The 18,541-nt window shown below is 53.1% G+C and overlaps 1 protein-coding gene across 1 annotated transcript; it reads left to right on the top strand.

Moving 5' to 3' along the window:
* The first annotated feature begins 8,397 nt into the window (after positions 1–8,397).
* SRSF1 (serine and arginine rich splicing factor 1) lies at positions 8,398–11,900 on the top strand. Its single transcript, XM_030232300.2, has 4 exons — positions 8,398–8,731; positions 8,928–9,112; positions 9,337–9,509; positions 9,765–11,900. Exons 1-4 carry the CDS (start codon positions 8,538–8,540, stop codon positions 9,957–9,959), a joined length of 747 nt encoding a protein of 248 aa, XP_030088160.1. The 5' UTR covers positions 8,398–8,537; the 3' UTR covers positions 9,960–11,900.
* Positions 11,901–18,541: the final 6,641 nt, after the last annotated feature.

The following is an 18,541-nucleotide window of genomic DNA, read 5'->3' as shown; positions in this document are numbered from 1 at the left end:
AGTTTCTCCATTTTTCTGTGCTCCCCTTCCTTGGGCTGGTGCTCCAGCACAAGCCCTACACCACACATGGTTTATCTGCAAGGCATCCTGCCTGCACATCAAAGGCTTCCTACATTTTTAAGGTTGGAAGGGCTGTTTGTGATCATTTACTCCACCCTCCTGTGAGCCACAGCACTTGCCAAAGCTGGGTTCCTGTGGTCACACAGAGCACGGTGCTGCCGTCAGAGGAGCTGGGAGGTGCCAAGACATGACAGTGGCTTTGGGCTGACTGCAGGGTGGGGGTTCCTCCTGCCCCACCTCAGCACATCCATATTAGCCACGTCCCTGTACTGCACTCCCTTCACTCTGCCATGCTCCTTGCTCCTTCTTCCAGCCATGGGCTGCAGTCCCCAGGGGAGTTCCTGCTCTGGGAACACACTGGGTGCTCACCAGTGAGCCTACTGGGAATCCATGTGTAAACCACTTAGTGCTCATGCATGAAATGATTGAGCAGTCATGCACAGGCTAATTGGGCATTTGTATGCCAAATAACGGGCACTCATGCATGAACTGCCCGGGTGCTCATGCATGTCCTGACGGGGGCTCACGGCACGGGATGAGCCACCAGGGATGCACTGACCCCACTTCCCTGCAGGAACAGCCCTGCACCTGTGCCAGCTTTAAGTGTGAACCTGTGCATGCCCCTGCAGGGTCAGTCTGGATGCTGATGCACGACCTCCTCGGGTGCTCAAATGCAAATTATCTGGGCACTTGTGCATTCCCTGATTAGACACACAGGCGTGACTTCATTAGGCACTGGGCTGCGTGTTCACTGGGAACAAGAGGAGCCCGGCACAGCGACAGCCCCACACAGGGCAGGGAAACCTGCCAGCACCCAGCACGGGATGGTGTGGCACCAAAAATCCCTTCTGGCTTCCCTGGCGTGTGTGAGCTGGTGGCTCTGCCTCCCCAGCAGCCTTGCTGGCACACACCAGCCAATCTCACACCTTCCCCCGAGCTCCCCAGGGCGTAGGAAGGAGCTACTGCTGAACAGACAACTTAAACCCTGTTCTGGCACAGCTTAAATACAAGAATCTCCAAAAGCAGGAGACAAGGTCTCTACTGTGTAGAATAATTTAGGTCAGTCTCACTTCTGCAACGATTTATTTAAGCTTTAGCAGTTCCTGGCCCAAGTGAGGGAAAAATGAGGGAAAAAAAATAGAATCCCCCGTATTTACACTATTTTTCTGTAATGTTTATCTTGTGGAAGCTACAGCCTCATTGCCAGTGCCTCTTTAATTCAGGCCTGCAGACATTTCCACCACACACTCAAATTTCTTAGGATTCTGCTTCAAATTGGAGCAACTTGTTGAGCACAAAATCTCAGCCTGCAAAAGCTTTCAAGTGGTTGCTTCTCCCTGGAAAGTATGTCCCGTCCTTCAATCACTCCGAGGCTCTACCAGAAATGCTTTTGCCTGCCTGCAATCAAAAAACCAGCCATTTGAGTGGGCTCAGAAACAACCCCCTGTGGTACAGCTCCACAAACCATACCCAGGGAGCAGCCTGGGAAGGCAGGACCCGGATGGGTGTTGGAGGTGATGCCTAGCTGGGTGGCTGTGTATTTCAATGTACATAAATGTACACAAATGTGTACAAAAGTATCTATAGCAGGCAGTACTCACGGGCTGGCCCTGGGCTGGCATCACTGAGAGCTCAGGTCAAACCCCCTCCCGCCCTCCTCCCCAGCCTGGTCATGGTGATGCTCTCACTGAACTCCACAGAAGGAGCTGCAACAGTTGATCTGATCAATAAATACACATTTTGTACAACCCTTAGGTCTGTAATATCTGTCTGTATATAAGAGGCCATGAGGGATTTTGTTTTAATTAGAGGAATGCTTAAGGCTACTCTGCCTCCTGTTTAATCAGCCTTGGAAATGCAGAGGGAAGGGCTGTCCTTGTGCAGGGCACTGCTCAGAGCCAGCACAACCCAAAGGCTCAGCGAGGGCACAATGGCAGGAGCAGGGAGAGAGGGGAGCACAGCCCATATCCACCTCATCTGGCATCTCCAGGACGAGCCAGGAAAATTCCTATCTGGAGCTGCAAGTGTGCCCCGTGCCCTGCTTGACAATTCCCAGGGTGGGAGTTACCGGGCAGGGTCCAGCCCCATCCCTGGTCTGAGGAGATGGTTATCGTGGATACACGGGGAGAGGTGTCAGGAATGCACTTCATGGCCAGCAAAGAGCAGAGGCTTCCAGCCAAACATTGCCAAAGCTTGCAAAGGTGCTGCTTTTATTACGGGAATGTTGCAACTGCTTAGGTCCCACGGCCCGGGAATATCCGTGGGAGGAGAGCACAGCTCTGCACAGACACGTGGCCTTGGGAACAGCCCTCAGTGCCCTGGGACAGCTCTGCCTCTGTGCTGGGATCCAGGTGAGCCCCCGTGCTGGGATCCAGGCCAGCCTGTGGTCAGCCACCAGCACACACACCTGGCTTTGCCATGGAGCACCCAGAAGCCAGTGGACACCACTGACACCCAAAGCCATGCCCTCAGTGTAAACCACCAATGCAGGGGTCTGGAAGATGCATTTCCAGTGCATTCCAGTCCCACCAGTCCCCAGGGGCACTGCAGCCCCAGTCCACCATAGTGCTCAGCTGGTGTTTAACTCCAAGCAGGCGTGCAATCAGTTTGGGAGGATAAGGAGGAATGAAAAGGGGAATAATAAACAAAAAGGAGCCCTAGAGGAGAAAAACTGCTCACTGGCAGATTGATGCTCTCAGAGCAAACAGAAGGGGAGGTGCTGCTTTGTGCTCACCCTTGGCCCTGCAGCACAGGTATTGTTTGCTGCTAACAGCAAAAAAGCCTCACGGGGATGCCACACGTGTGTGTGTGTGTGTGTGGTGAAACCCTCTGGAGCAGGAAGACAAATGAAGAAGCAGTAAAGTCCTCGGTATGCCAGGACATCATCCAAAGCCTTGGTTTTATGGCTAACTGGTTCCCATGGAGCAACTGCAGCTCTTACTGGTGCTGCAGCTCCCTGCCCTCACCAGCCCAGCTGTCCCAGGCTCCTCATCCCAGGCAGCTTCTGCCCTGTGGATCCTTTCTTTCTCACATGTATATCAGAGGATAAAAATATTAATATGCTTCTTGGGAAATGATCAAATTAGTATCCATCTTTCAGGCTCTAAATGACACAGCTGACAAAGGCCTGATATTCCTCTTTACTATCCTCAAGAAACTGCACCTAAAAGGCCTGTTAGGAAAAGGAAAAACTAGGTTATATTTCATGTTTTAGTTGGGCTACAGCAAGTCCAGTATTGTACATAAAGCAAATTGTCTTGTTTTTTTCTTTGCATTGCAGAGCAGAGCATGGAACAGCCACTGCTGGGGCTCCACTCCTAATTTCTGACACATCTTTTAACCTGCCCATTTAAAAGCACTTACTTTGCATCCTTCTCCTTAAGAGTTAGTGGGATATGAACCATGAGGTTTCCTAGATTAGGAATGTCTGGATAATAAAATGCTGTGGAACAGGATTTCCAGTGGGAGCAGAATCCTTTCAGCGGTACCTGGGCACTGGGATCAGCAAACTGCTCCGGACCTTGGCAGCTGCTCCCACGCTGGCCCTTTTGTAAACGTTGAGTTTATTTTTCCTCGTTTATTTGCCTTTCACTGAGCTCCGACAGGAAAAATATATGGCCCAGTGTCCCTCCCACCCTGGTCTCTGTGAGTTTTTGTTTCTCATGGCAGTCCCTCGCCTCTTCCAGTGTTTACATAAAGTTACAGCGCCCACAAAACAGCTCCAAAATCTTTATTTGTATTTTACAACATTCTGCTTGAAATCAATCTTAATGCATTTCACTCTTGTTGTAGTTCCTTATGTTAAATAAAATCAGCAAGCCCACACTGATGCCACAGGGGCTGAAAGTCGGGGAGGGAGCGGGGATGTCGGCAGCGCTGCCAGCGGCTCTCCATGGAGAGCTAATGGAAAACCTCCTTTTAAAAACCACTCAGGCCTGGCAAATCTGGGTTATTTTTGGAGAACAAAGAGATCCAGCTCTATCCATGCTCCCAAGGCTTGGCTGGGTGGCACGGCCCCCACAGAGACATCCCTGGGATGTGTAAGTGCAGAGCTCCCGCTGGCTGTGGCCGTGGCCCTGCCGTGTCCTGGCAGGGATGGTGACAGATGCCACACGCCAGATAAGAAGTGATCAATACCTCGAATGGACAAACACCGTTTCAGTTCCCTGTATGGGGATGGCACTGCTCACTCCCAGCTGGAACACAGGTGGTGGGAAGGGAAGTGCCAGGAGGGGCCGGTGAGCCCAGAGCTGTGCCACCCGTGCACTATGGCAGTGGCTCCTCACCGGATCTCGGTGTGGATGGCTCAGCTGGCTGTGTGCCACACGCCTGGAGTGTGGGAATGCATCCAGGGGAAAGGAGGCAACTCCAGGAAAATGCACAGGGAAATAAAACAGCAAAAGGAAAAGGAGCAGCTGCAGGAAAACCCTCGCTGCCCAGTCCCCACCAAACCGCGAGGTTCCCTCTGGAATGAGCGACCCAAATGGATTCGCTCCTTTCCACTTATTTATTCCTTAGCAGGAACAAATGTTAGCAGGTTTATTTACATTGACAGTTTGCATTCATTTTCCTCCCTCTCCTCGTCAGGCCTTGGAGCATCCCACCAGGCAGGGAGAGGAAAGAGCAATGCAAGCAGCTGCCACAATATTCGGTGACAGCGGGAGGCAGGGAGCAATGGCAGAGCTCAGGATGAACAGCAATGTCTTCCCAGGGAAATAAATCCATGAAAATGGATTGGGGGGGCTCACTGAAACTTTCTGGTCTGTGCTAACTGCTGCCCCTTTCCTCCCAGCCCCAGCCATGGTGTGCTGGCATGTGGGAATCGCTGCAAATCCAAGTAACGTGAAAATAAAACAGCAGAAATCACAGCAAACCCATGATTTTGATTATTTTTAATTTTTTAAAATTAACCTTTTATTGCTACCAGCCCAACAAATAACCACACACAATTTAACTGACTCTGCTTCCCTGTGCCCCTTCACTTTGCTCCGGGGACCTTGGATCTGAGCACATCGTGGGGCCACCTGCATGGTGTGGCTGCTCTCACAGCAGGGTTTGGAACTTTAAAAAATGAGCATTCCCAATCCACCTGGGACGATTTGAATTCCGGTGGTGCTACCTCTGCTCGTCTGGCTTTTCTCCTTTAAGTCTCCACCCGTGTGTGTCCTTTTGGGCTGGCTTCCAGGAACAATTCCCACTGGCAGTGTGCTGTGTTTTCTGTTTGCATCCAGACATGCCCCAGCATGTGCAGAGGAAATCTCTTTGCTTACAGTTAAATCTGCATAAACAAAACAAGCTCTGTCACCATCCACTGCGATGGGAATTATTTTCAAGCTTTCACACACTTTCCTTGTCTTATCTGAAGCTCAGAGTTTTTCTGAAAAAGTCACACTGGTATTTCCTATATGCAAAACAATAAGTTTGATCACTTTGAAGCACTATTTAAAATGGACAGACACACACACCAAAATATCAGCTTTGTATTTCAGGTTACTTTGGTTTCAAGTTACTGGTGAAATGCCAAGGAAAGCCCTCCAGCAGCAGATTCCAAAGGACAGTCACAGGAGGGAAATGGCAAGTTTGGACAGTTCATCGCTCAGTTCCCAAAAAAAAAATTACTTCAGATGCCTCTAAAAAACGACCCCTTTCTCCCAAACAATCTGGGCTTTGATGAACTGTTATTTTGCAACACAGTAAGATTAGTCAAGACTAATCCAGCTGGATGGCTCTGCAGCAAGGATTAGGACAAACAGGTTCTCTGTGACAGAGCTGGGCGATGACAGGCGTGGGCCACAGCCCCAGCCCTGCAGCTCTGCTTGGGAAACCTCCTGCTTCCCAAGCTCCATCAGGAATAACAATAAGCAATGATGTTATGTGGGCAATATTTGCTTTTTTCTCCTTTGGAGAGCCCTGGTTTCCATTGCTACCATTTTGAGGACAAAAACTTGTCATTTTACAGTAGTTGGCTTCTTTTTGTAGCAAGATTATTTGACTTTGCCTTCCCAGTAATTTATGTTCTACATAACTTATTAATTCCCCACATATGTGTTTTGCTAGAAAGGCAAAAATGACTCTGAGGAATAAGTATTGTGCAGCATATCCAACGAAACACTCCAGTGATAACACAGACCTGAGGAAGGTAATGAGGAAGAAAACATCTAATACTTCTATAAAGAGACACTTCATTAAGGTAATTAAGAGAACCATTTGAAGCAGTTATGAGGATTATTAAGACACAAAAGAAATTATGCAACAGGGTTTTCACCAACCAGGCAGACTTACCATTGGTTTATTATGCCTTTAAGAATAACTTTCAGTGGTTTTAATGAGTTTTTGAAAATAGAGACTCATTTCTTGGCAAGAGATGGAGTTTCCCTACTCCTGGGAAAAGCACAATCAGGATCTTCGTGGGATTTTTTTGTGAGGAGGAGACTTGCTAGGTTTTTTGAATATAACAGAAGGGTTTGGGTTGGGAGGGGCCTTAAAGCCCACCCAGTGCCACCCCTGCCATGGGCAGGGCCACCTTCCACTGTCCCAGGCTGCTCCAAGCCCTGTCCAGCCTGGCCAGGGATCACAGAATCAGAGGTTGGAAAAGACCTCGGGATCCCCAAGCCCAGTCCTTGACCCATCACCACTCTGTCACCACTGAGTGCCACGTCCTGGCATTGCTCAGACACTTCCAGGGATGGGAACTCCAAAAAGTGATTCTGCTGAGCTGGCAGATAACTGAACAGCTTGTTAAATAATCTTAAAAACCCATTATTTCCCCCAGAGCACTCCCTGAGGTTACACAGATCCACGCTGGGGCTGTGGTTGCTGCTCCCCACGTTGTGTCCCACTGCCAAGAGAACTGAAACCCCAGAACTGTGTCTCAGGTGCAGAACACCCCCAGGCAGCCGGGAACTCACCCTTTGCCTCTTGTGAAGATGTGCTCGCTCACCCCCCTGTGCTGCTGTTCAACCCCTTGCAGCCTAAAAGGTTTCTCTCCACACTCTGACACTTTCAACCCCTCACGCTGGTTTCAGTGGCTGAACCTCTCCAGCACCACGCCGTCTCTGACATATGAACACCCAGGGATCCATCAGTGACAGACACCTAGACTGCACAAGATCAATTATTTCAACAGTTTTTAGCACGAGCTCACCCACATTTTTGTGTTACCCCGTGGACAGGGTACATGGAAGTGGTTTCTCACTCTAAAGCTGCTCTAATACATCTCTGAGGGCTTTGTGACAATGCAGAGCACTCCAGTTATTTTACAATGTCTTGATTCAAATTACAATTTTATAAACATTACATATTTGGGTATTTTTGTCCTGCTTCTTCCCCAGGATATCATTTTTTGCATTGAGTCTGTTTTTCATGTGACCCTACATTAAACCTTCATAAATATAGAACATTCTTCAGCAGGAGCACACAGCCCTCAGCAGTGTTCTCAACTGCATCCACTCGTGATGCGACTTTGCCCCAGTTTTTAATGCTTTTTGTTCCCCCACTTTTATTAACTGAGCCACCAAGTCAAGTCCATCCCTAAAGTTTATTTTGCCCAAGCCCATCATGCCCAGCTGCAAATGTTGGATGCAAGAGCCCCAAGAACCGTCCCATGAGTTCAGCCATGGGAAAACCCACGCGAGCGGCAGAAAGTCCCAAACCCAGGAGATCTGAACCCTGAAGGAGATACCGGAGCTCGGCGCCCCCTCGCTCCCCTCAGCCCCCGGGGCGGCCATTTTGGGTCCTGCCCCCCGGGGAGGGGGATCAGCGCTTTTCTCCCGTCCCGAGGCACGGCACACCGCGAGCGCGCATTGAACGAGCCCGTCGGCCCTTCAGCCCACGGCGGGGCCATGCGGGGGCCACGGCGGGGACAGAGTGGGCACGGCGGGGACAGCGCCATGCCGGCCCACCCGCGGTGCATTGTGGGAGACGCCCCGCGCTTGGCGCCAAGAGCGCCCGCCGTCCCGCGCGGTGCATTCTGGGCCTCGCCCTCATCGGCCGGGCCTAAAGGCGCGGGGCGCCGCACCGGACGTGACGTCACGCGGCCGCAGCCGTTTAAGCCGCTGCCGGGAGGAGCATCTTTCATCTGCCGTGGGGACCGTAGGCTCCCTACGGTATAACCGAGCTCCCGCAGCCTCGCACCCCACAGCTGCGGCCCCCCGCACGGACGCGGCTTCTCCGAGACAGCGAGAACCCAGGGACTACTTTGCGGTGTAACCGCGCGTGCGCGGGGCGGAAGAGTGAGGGCGCGGCGGAAGACGCGTGCGCTGCTGGTCCGCCGTTAGCGCGGGCGGTGCTGCGGCCGGTGCTGCGTCCCGGGGTGAGATCGGTGCGCGCAGAGGCAGCGCGAGCGGAGCCGCGGGCGCCATTTTGAAGCGGCGGTCGGGGGAGGTGACGAGCGCTCCGAGAGCCCGGCCCGGCCCCGGCACCGCCGCCCCGCGCCGCCCGCACCGCCCCGCGCCGCCGCAAACATTGCCGACCTCGCCATGTCCGGCGGCGGCGTCATCCGCGGCCCTGCCGGCAACAACGACTGCCGCATCTACGTGGGGAACCTGCCCCCCGACATCCGCACCAAGGACATCGAGGACGTGTTCTACAAGTACGGCGCCATCCGCGACATCGACTTGAAGAACCGCCGAGGGGGTCCGCCCTTCGCCTTCGTCGAGTTTGAGGACCCCAGGTGAGACCCCTGTGGAGCTGCCCCGGCCCCCCAGCCCGGCGGAGCCGCCGCTGCCCGCCCGGGAGCGTCGCCCCGCGGCCCGGGCCGCGCTAACGGGGCCTGGCGAGGCGGCGGGCGGGGAGAGGCGGGCGGGAAGCGGGAACAAAGGCGGGCGGTGCGGCGGCCGCGCTCACCGCCCGCCCCGTGCCGCCCTCAGGGACGCGGAGGACGCCGTCTACGGGCGGGACGGCTACGACTACGATGGGTATCGCCTCCGCGTGGAGTTTCCTCGGAGCGGCCGCGGCACCGGCAGAGGAGGCGGCGGCGGCGGGGGGGGAGGAGCCCCCCGGGGCAGGTACGGCCCCCCGTCCCGGCGCTCGGAGTACAGAGTGATCGTCTCGGGTGAGTCATTGCTCTCTCTCAGCCGAAGTGCTCCCCCGGGGTCCTGCGGGCGCGGTGCTGCTGCGAGTTTGTCCTTAAAAAGCATGGCCCCGTGTGCTTTGGGAGGGGAGCAGTGGTGTCCCTGTGATGCTGAGCGCTCCTCTCCTTCACTGCGCTTTTGCTGCTGTAATACGGGAGGTGAGGCTCTAATCTGGTTTTAAAGTCACGTTTTGGTTTTTCACTAGGGCTGCCTCCAAGTGGAAGTTGGCAGGATTTAAAGGATCACATGCGTGAAGCAGGTGATGTATGTTATGCTGATGTTTTCCGAGATGGCACTGGTGTCGTGGAGTTTGTGCGGAAGGAAGACATGACCTACGCTGTGCGAAAGCTGGATAACACTAAATTTAGATCTCACGAGGTAGGTATCACACTTACTTTCTTTGGCCAGAATTGGATACAAGGGGCTTAACAGTAGGATTTGAAGGTAAGGAACGTGTGGTGGTCATTGTTTGGTAACGGAGCAGCTAAATAAGTGTGTGGTCAGGCTGGACATAGATGTGTAAGCTCTGCTGTCTGTCCCGGCCATAGTAACGCTGTCTGCAGTCTGTCAGCATGCCTGAAACATGGCCCTGAAGCCTCGACGTTTCAATCGAAAGTTCTGTCTATTCAATAGGGAGAAACTGCCTACATCCGTGTTAAAGTTGATGGCCCAAGAAGCCCAAGCTATGGAAGATCTCGGTCCCGCAGCCGTAGTCGTAGCAGGAGCCGTAGTCGAAGCAACAGCAGAAGCCGCAGTTATTCCCCAAGAAGAAGCAGAGGATCTCCACGCTACTCTCCCCGCCACAGCAGATCCCGATCTCGTACATAAACATCACCTAGCTCTGATCTTTTTGTAGAACCCCATGTTGTACACAGTTTTCCTTTACTTAGTACAGTCTTTTCATTTTTTTTTTAAATTCCAACTGTTTTACTCGAATTGGCTGAAGTGTTGAATTGCATTCTTGTGTAAAATCCCTAGTGAGTATTTGCTCCTCGACACCGACATTCCCCTCCTGTCTTTGGTAAATTGTATTTTAATTGCTGTCAGTCAGGATTGTTCTGGTTTAGTTCTAGTTCAATACCAACATTCTTGGAGCTGTGGTATTGCTGTGTAAATGTCTCAGTGTTCCGCTGTGGTCGAGACGAGCTGGGGATGTTGGGATGTTTGTGGCTAACTTGTCTCTTCTGGGGGAATCTTACATTTTATCTTGCCTTTTCGTGTGTCTTTCTGTAGACATATCTGAAGAGATGGATTAAGAATGCTTTGGATTAAAGGATTGTGGAGCACATGTCAATCATTTTAGGATTGTCAAAAGGAGGATTGAGGAGGATCAGATCAATAATGGAGGCAATGGTATGACTCCAAGTGCTATTGTCACAGATGAACTTGGCAGTATTGACCTTATACTGAGAGACAGGGGAATTGAGGCCGAGCACCTACGTGTCCCCACGTGTGGCTTCAGGCATGTCCTCGTGACCGCAGGCTGCGATTGCTCTTCTCTTTTAAAACTTCCTTCTCCGGGGGGGCAATTGTGGCCAAATCCCTGCTTTTGTAATTCTCTATTCCATTCTAGTTTTCTAAAGGAGTAACGGGCCCGGGGGGAAGCATTGGTTTATTTGTCCCGCAGCGTTTGGTTACAAGTGTCCATGTCCGTAGTATCCGTACACTTGTAGTAGAACTTGCAATCAGAGTATAATATCAATACTGCTAAAATCTGCATGTCCTCTGTGTGACTGATACAGCGTGGCTGTTGCATTTTTATAAGTACCAGAATGAAAGCAAAATAAAAATAGCAAATCTAGTGGGGAATAATTTAAGTCTCAGCCCTGCCCCCTCAGACTAATTCACGATTGACTCACGATCCGTGTGAAAACACCGATTGTTAACGTTCCCTCCAGCTGGGAGTGCAGCTGTAGTCCAGCCATTCCATAGTAGGTGGATAGACCGAGCAGTTAAAGCTTTTCCAGTTTAGTAAAACCATTTTTTACAACCACAAAACCTCGTACCCACCAATGCGCTGAGTATGTTGGCATTTCCAGTTGACATATTGTAAATATTTACAATGTTTCCTCCAAATAGTAATTAACATTTCTAAAGAAATTATCTGAGCATCACCATTGGAAAGTTTGTTTTGGGGAATTGATAGTTATTACTGTACATCTGAATTTATTGATGGCAAACATAACTGATCATTCCCCAGAATCCTATTTTTTCATTACAGTATCTAACTTTTTGCCTCCTCTTTTTTGGTTTTGCTGGTTATAAAGGTTTGGATTGGAGAGGGCTCACTGGATCCCAATCCTTGGAGCTGGATCATTGGATTCAAATCATAATGTGGATAGGATAGGGAGGCTGAATTACAAGGATTCATGGAGCGGGATCAAATTACCAGGAACATAGGAGTGGATTCCTGCCCCAACCAAACCGCATTCGTGTGGATTTTTTTATTCAACTCAATTGGCTATTCCAAAGATATTTTTTTTCCTATTTTTGACGATTGGAGCCCTTAAGATGCACGATGGAGTTTTGCATTTTTTTGGTAAAAGGAGCAAAGCGAGGACCTGGAGAGGTACGCTGGAGCAATCTCCTTGGAAGGATTCAGCACGAGTAGATGGTAAACCTTAAAGGGGAAAAAGGGGGGTTTGTTTTAAAAAAAAAAGTAAATAAGTCATTTGTCTAAATTTAAAGACCAAAATTGGAGTTAAAGATGACGTAGGTTTCAATTGGCCATTGCTTTTTTCTTTGACAAATAAAATTTTTACAAAAACACTCCCCGTGTCATCGTTGGTCGCAGAGTCTTGCCCTCATGTTGGGACCCGGACAAAAGCCTTTTGTGTGGAACAGAGCTGGAGTGTTGCACAGGAAACATCCATGTTTGAGCCTCTCCTCAATAAAGGATCGGTTCCCTGGGAAATGGGTGGAATCCAGCAGTGGGGAGGGGAGAAGAATCCTCAGTGTTTAAAGGAGGGAGTGTTGATAGGAGGTCACATGGGGAAATGGGAGATTTATGGGCTTGTCCTGGGCATGAATGGGGGCAGAACTGGTCTGTGTGACCGTGCCTGCTGTGGGTGGACAAAGCAGGGAGCAGGAGTTGGGGCCTTGTGTAGTCCTTGGGCCGTGGGCAAGGGCCATTGCACCCTGTGGCCAGGCTGGAGACCCAGAGAAAGCTGTGGCTGTGGAGAGGTGGCATGGCTCTTGCCAGAGCAGTTTGTGAGGATGTGGGACACTGGTGTGAGCTGGGGCAGCAAAGGTGGAGTTCAGCCCAAAAACCCCAAACTCCTCTGGGACTGGATCTGTTCCACTGCTGGTGGTGAAGGAAAGTGGTTTAAAAGGTGTGCTCAGGGTATTTCACAAAGTAAAACCTAAAGAGTTTGGTGTGGCAGGAGTTTGGAGAGGATCCCTCTCAAAGGACCCACAGGGAGGAGCAGTGAAGGACCCTGGCACTCCTGAGGGATCACTTTGGAATACAGCTGTTAGTTCTGAGCCAGGGAGTGCAGGCAGAGCTGCTGGCTCTAAGCAGGTTCACCAGGAGCTCACCGACATTGGAGCAACAATTTCAGGGACAATTCAGCCAACTAGGATGTGGAATTGCCTGTCCAAGGTGTGTGCTGGAGGTGCAGGAAGGCTGGAACTTGTCAAGCTGGTGGGTTCAGGATGTGCTCCAAGTCTCACCTGTGGATCAACTACTGGAGCAGGAGCTACGTGAGCAATGTTTGCTCCTGAGATTATCTCAGTGGTTTGGATCACCCTGTGGATGCTCCAGGGGAGCACTGACACCCAGGAAGAGGAGATGGCAACACCGTGTTCTTTACTTTGGGATTTGTGGAGTGTCACCTTCCTGGAAAGCTGCTGACTGGAGGCTCTCAGAGCTGGTGGGGACCACACCTCTGCCAGAAGGCTGCAATCCTCCCCGTGGAGTGGAGAGGATCCTTTCTATCTCACCTGGAGAACGGGAGGGAACAGAGCCCTCCTGGGCTCTCCCTCGTTTTGGCTTTTCCCCACCAAGGGGAGATCTCAGGTCACTCCAGGAGGAGCTGCTGGTCTGTTCCTGCCCCAGCATCACCACTCACTTTGTTCTCCGTGTCCCAGCTGTGGTGTCTGTGAAGCCCTGAGAGATCCTGTAATAAACCTGTTCCCTGTGGTGAGCTCTCGTGTATTCCCTTTTTCCCCATAAAATTGTTTCCATCACCGTGCTGCAAACAGCCAGGCAGTGCTGGAGCAGGGAAACCACAGGGTGAGGCAAGGCTTTCCCCAAGTGCCCTGTGTTTTAATTTCAGATTCTGATCCAGCGTGTTCCACCGTCCTCGGGGGGAACATCATGTTCTCTGATTGACATAAAATAGAGAAATTAAATTAATATCTCAGGAATGTGCTATGAACCAGGTTTGACAGCATTAGGAGAAGTTAACTGGAGGAGGCTGTGCCTCCTGACACACTCTCAGTTTTTAATTATACCACGTTATGAGTTCATTAACATTGTGACAGGGATGATGAGGAGTCGCTGAGTTTTGGGAGCAACACTTGTGCCTGGCACAACCCAGGGAGCCCGGTGCCATTTCTTTTGCCCTTCAGCTTCTCCAAGGGTGAAAGTGAATCTGGTAAGTGCCTGTTTGACTTCCCCCGTGGGGAATTTGCCTCCTGGGAGCCATCCAGCGGCCTGGCTGGGGCTGGTGGGCAAAGCTGGCCCTGGTTTCCATATCCTCGTGCGTTAGTGGGAACAGGCTGTTCCACCAGCACCTTTTCCAGGAAGGTATTTGCAAGGATTTCAACCGATGCCAACCAAGGCAAGGTGTCTTCTTTCATCGGTGTGTTCTTCCTGAAACGAAATGATTTGAGAGACCATTCTCCCTGAAAAAGGTGGAAAAGGGGAAATGGAATTGCAGGGGACATCCAAGCGTAGCCCCCTCTCCTGGACCATTTTTCCCCCCAGAGCAGGTGAGTTCCTGCTGCACAGCGAGCAGGGAGCGTTCCCTCCCCGGAGCTTCTGCCCGGCAGCGCTGGAAGAGCTGTGCCATTCCTGCAGGGAGTCTGTTCCCATGCTCCTGCTCCCGATAGTGCCGCTTTGTTGGTACAACTGAGAGCGATTGTGCGCCCCGGGGCTGGGCGGCCCCTCCGTGCCGCCCTCGGCCGCGCAGCTGCCCGGCAGCCCGGCCCGATACTGCCTCCTTTGTGCGAGCGCTCCGGGAAGCGCCTGGAGACCGAGGGGATCTCTCCTCCTCAATTGCACATCGTCCTGAGAGCCCCGTACTTAATAAAGCCAGCACTGGCTCCGAAATAGAAACGGTTAGAAAACTTGTGGTTTCTCCCAGAAACCACAGTTTGGTTTTTTTTTTTTTTTCTGTTGTTTGTTTGGGTTTGGTTGGGTTTTTTTTTTTCTGACAGAAACTTCTGCTTTAGAACAGGAGATTCTTTCATTGATCCGCGTGTGTTGGTTGTGCCCTGAGGTTTCTTGCTCCTGATAACAGCAGAGGTTTTAGCTGTGCAGCAAAATTGGAGTGATTTCTAGATTGGCTTAGAACAGCCCCAGCTTCGGTGAGAGTCCCCCATGCAGAGTGCAGAATGATCCTCGCTGCACCTGCACGGGAAGAGCAGTTTGTCTGGAATTGCACTTGGAGCGGTTTCAAACGGAAAGCTGAATTATTGTGAAAAATGAAGATTCCAAGCAGTTCCCTGTGTAATAAGCATTCCCGAAAATCCCTCTCCCGCATGCCTGAAGGTGAGCCAGTGATGTACCCACCTGCACTGCGTGGCCCCTGCAGTGCTTTGTGCCACCCTGGAGGAGCTGCGGGATGGGATGGGCACAGAGCCTGGCAGAGTCATGGGACAGCACGGGCACAGAGCCTGGCACAGCCACGGGATGGGCACAGAGCCCAACAGAGCTGCAGGATGGGATGGGCATGGAGCAGGGCAGAGCTGCAGGATGGGATGGGCACAGAGCCTGGCAGAGCTGCAGGATGGGATGGGCACGGAGGAGGGCACAGCTGCAGGATGGGCATGGAGCAGAGCAGAGCTGCAGGATGGGCATGGAACCGGGCAGAGCTGCAGGATGGTCCTGGAGCCAGGCACAGCCGCAGGACAGGCACAGAGCCCGGCAGAGCCGTGGGATGGTCACAGAACCTGGCAGAGCGGTGGGACGGGCACAGAGCCTGGCAGAACTGCGGGACAGGACGGGCACGGAGCCCAGCAGAGCCGCAGGAGGGGCTGCAGCCTCTCCCGGCGCTCCCTCGCCTTGCCCTGGGCGCTGAGGGGGACCCTCACCTCTGCGGCCCCTCCCGCCGGGCGGGCTGGGTGGATGTGCCGCTTGCAGAGCCATTAACATAATTTTATGCACTAATTTGTGTAATCATTAAAGAGTGGAGCAGGGCATTGTTCACATGAGTAATTACCTCTATATTCTAATAGCTCTAATTCATCCCTTTAGTGAGTTTCGTGTTTCAGTGACTCAGCCACGATTCACTCTTCGGGTCCTGTGTTTTTTGAAGAAATGCCCGTTTCTCGCATGACTTGGTCGCCCTCTGCGCAGCTGATGACGTGACAGATCCTGACGAGCTCAGACCACGCGGATGCCGACCTGGGAAGGTTTGCCAGCGTGGATCCGGGGCTCTGGGGCTGGCTGCATCCCACGGGGCGTTTGACTGGCTGGGATGCTGCGGAGAGCAGCTGCCAGCGGAAATTTGAGCACGGAAAACTTGGCAGTTTGCTGAACTCTGGGTATTTTCCTTCTGACAAAAGGCAGCGTTGTATTTTTGTCGTGATTTTTGATACGAGATGAAACATGGGGAAAAAAATTCTGCTGCGCAGGCTCTGGCTGCATTGATTCTCCATCCTCACACGTGCGTGTCTGTACAGTACACAGGGTGCAGGCAGCAGGGAAGGCGTGGGGAGCATCATTTTCTGCCTGATTTGCAGGATGACACAGGATATTTTCCCGACGGCACCGAAATTAATTTGAGGCAGAGCTGCCTGCTACCACCAAAGGTTTTGTTTCCCCCTTGGAAACATGGAGTAAAGTTGGTTCCTTGGCCAGCGAGAGCAGGGATGCTCTGCCCGAGGCTCCTGCCAGCGCTGGATGCTCGTCCCCGTGGGATCAGCTGAGCGATGCAGATGAATGCACAAACATTGATTGTTTTGGAGACAATCCATAACTGCCAAATGAGATTAAACACCACCCAGGTCCCAGCAAAAAATAAAAGTAAATAGCAAAGAATAAAGAAAATGGGGCACGGCATTGGCAAATGGTCCTGGGGGACCATCCAGCCGAGTATTAATCCCTGCCATCCCCATCCCTGGAGGATTTCGGAGCTCTCTGCTGCTGTTAATCGCAGCAGCCCTGCAGGGAAGGTAATGCAGCATTATCCGTGTTCTCCAGCTGTGGCTGGGGAGGAGGGAAGCAGCCGGCTTGGCCGAGCTTTGCCGTGTGTCAGTGAAAGATCAGGGATTAGCGTCAGGATTTCCTCGCTGGCTGGGCTGCTCTAATTCAGTGGCGGTGCTTTTCCCTAAATGCACTGACCTCGTGTGCCTGCTGCTGTACGTGCCGTGCCCGGGAGAGGCTGGGGCAGATGGTGGGAAGGGGAGAGAGGCAGGAGCGGATGTTTCCCTGCAGCCCTCGGCCCCGCAGGAATGATTACTAAAAATGGTCACTGGTGATTAACCGGAGCAGCGCGCTGCTAAGGAATTGGTACGGGCTCTGGCTGGGGAAGTTTTTAAATCAAACTGGGAAACGGTTTTCCTGGAGAGCAGCAGAGTTCAGCAGGTTCAAAGGCAGAGCACTGAGGGCAGCCCGGGCAGGGGGTGAGCAAGGGTCGGCAGCACCTGCCAGGAGGGCTCTGAAAGGTCCCATGTGAGACAGAAAAAGCTGTGATCTCCTCGTGTCTCTGCACACCCCGTAAATCATAAGGACACACAGGAGCTGTGGCTGCCCCATCCATCCCTGGAAGTGTTCAAGGATGGGGCTTGGAACAACCTAGTCCAGTGGAAGGTGTCCCTGCCCACGGCGGGGGGGTGCAACCGGATGATTTTCAATGTCCCTTCCAGCCCAAACCATTCCCCTATCCTAGGGTTTGATATTAAGTGTGGGCAATCCCCACCATGTGACACCAGTGCCCAGCCCCGTGTGTGGCTGTCCCGGGCTGTCCCCACCGTGCCCCCACAGTGGCAGTGCCAGAGATGGGCACGGGCAGTGACCCTGAGGACCACACCAGCAACATCCCTGGGGCCGGTGTGACAACCGAAGGACAGCTCTGCCCTCCTTGGGGCGCAGACAACAGAGGCCGTTTTATGGAAAAAAAAAAAAAAAAAAAAAAAAAAAAAGGCAAAAAAAGTTGTGACGGAGATTACCAAAATAACAACAAAACAAAAAGCCGCTGGGCGCTGGCGGCGCGGGGCAGCTGCGGCGCTCAAGGTGCCAAGCAGAGATTAGCCCAGGCACGGCTGAGGACAAGGAGGTGGGAAGAGATAAGGGCACTTCCCGGCGTGCGGCCGCGGGGCCAAACACAGCCCGGAGCTCGCTGTCCCTGCCCGGAGGAAGCTCCGAGCGGCTCCCGCCCGGCCCCGGCGTGTGCGGGGCCCGGAGAGCCGCGGGGACAGCCGGGCTCGGGCTGGGCACAGCGGCAATCCGCCCGTGCCGTGCCCCAGGGACAGCACACAGCCGGGGATTCACAGGGTGGCAACGACTGGGGAGCATGGGGAAATCCCAGGGAGGCAGGAAGGGTTTCCCATGGCAGCAGGGCTAAGGGGGCAGGGGGGCAGGAGGGGCAGCAGGGAAGAAAGAGCTCGGGAGCACTGCAGGGAAGGGAGGGAGCAGTGCAGGGCAGTTTGCCATGGGAATGCTTTCACCAGGGAACGCTTAAAGCCTGGAGTAACCGCGAGGCTTTTCCTGCCTGGCGCTCGAGGAGCCCTGGCATGGCCAGAGTGCTGGGAGCTGGCACCCGGCTCTCTGCGGACCCGGGGGTGTCCCCCTGTCACAGCAGCGTGTGGCCCTGGCACCAAAGCCCCTCTGCCCTGGGCATCCCCCTGGCTGCTCCGGCTTCCCTCCCTCCCTCCTCCTTGCACATCCCCGCAGCCACGCACCTCGGGGCTGGGGGCTAGAGCCAGGAAAGCCGGGCAGAGCCTGGGCCATCCCTGCTGAGTCCCAGGGACAGCGCTCCTTCCCCTGGAGCAGCTCCTCGCTGCTTCCCCGCCGGTCGCCGTCCTGCCTCTCGGTGCTTCAGCCGAGCTGGCTGCTGATTTCCTGCATCCTCTTTCCCTCTTTTGGAAAGTGAAGCGATCTTTCACAAGCGCTAATTACGAGCAGGCTCCGGCGCTCCCGGCAGTGGCAGCGCTCCCGCCGAGCCCCGGGGCCGGCTGGGGATGGCCCTGGCACGGCACGGGCAGGACAGGGCATCGCTGCCACCCTCGAGGGCGGGATGGAC

The sequence above is a fragment of the Serinus canaria genome, chromosome 19, assembly GCF_022539315.1.
Source record: "Serinus canaria isolate serCan28SL12 chromosome 19, serCan2020, whole genome shotgun sequence".
NCBI classification, from domain to species: domain Eukaryota; kingdom Metazoa; phylum Chordata; class Aves; order Passeriformes; family Fringillidae; genus Serinus; species Serinus canaria.
This window is presented reverse-complemented; position numbering and strand designations above follow the sequence as displayed.

What these genes read in the sequence shown, in the direction of transcription:
- SRSF1 (XM_030232300.2), top strand. Translation starts at nt 8,538, where the DNA reads ATGTCCGGCGGCGGCGTCATCCGCGGCCCTGCCGGCAACAACGACTGC. An exon ending in GTCGAGTTTGAGGACCCCAG is followed by an intron (nt 8,732 to 8,927) that starts GTGAGACCCCTG and finishes TGCCGCCCTCAG; the next exon opens with GGACGCGGAGGACGCCGTCT. An exon ending in GTACAGAGTGATCGTCTCGG is followed by an intron (nt 9,113 to 9,336) that starts GTGAGTCATTGC and finishes GTTTTTCACTAG; the next exon opens with GGCTGCCTCCAAGTGGAAGT.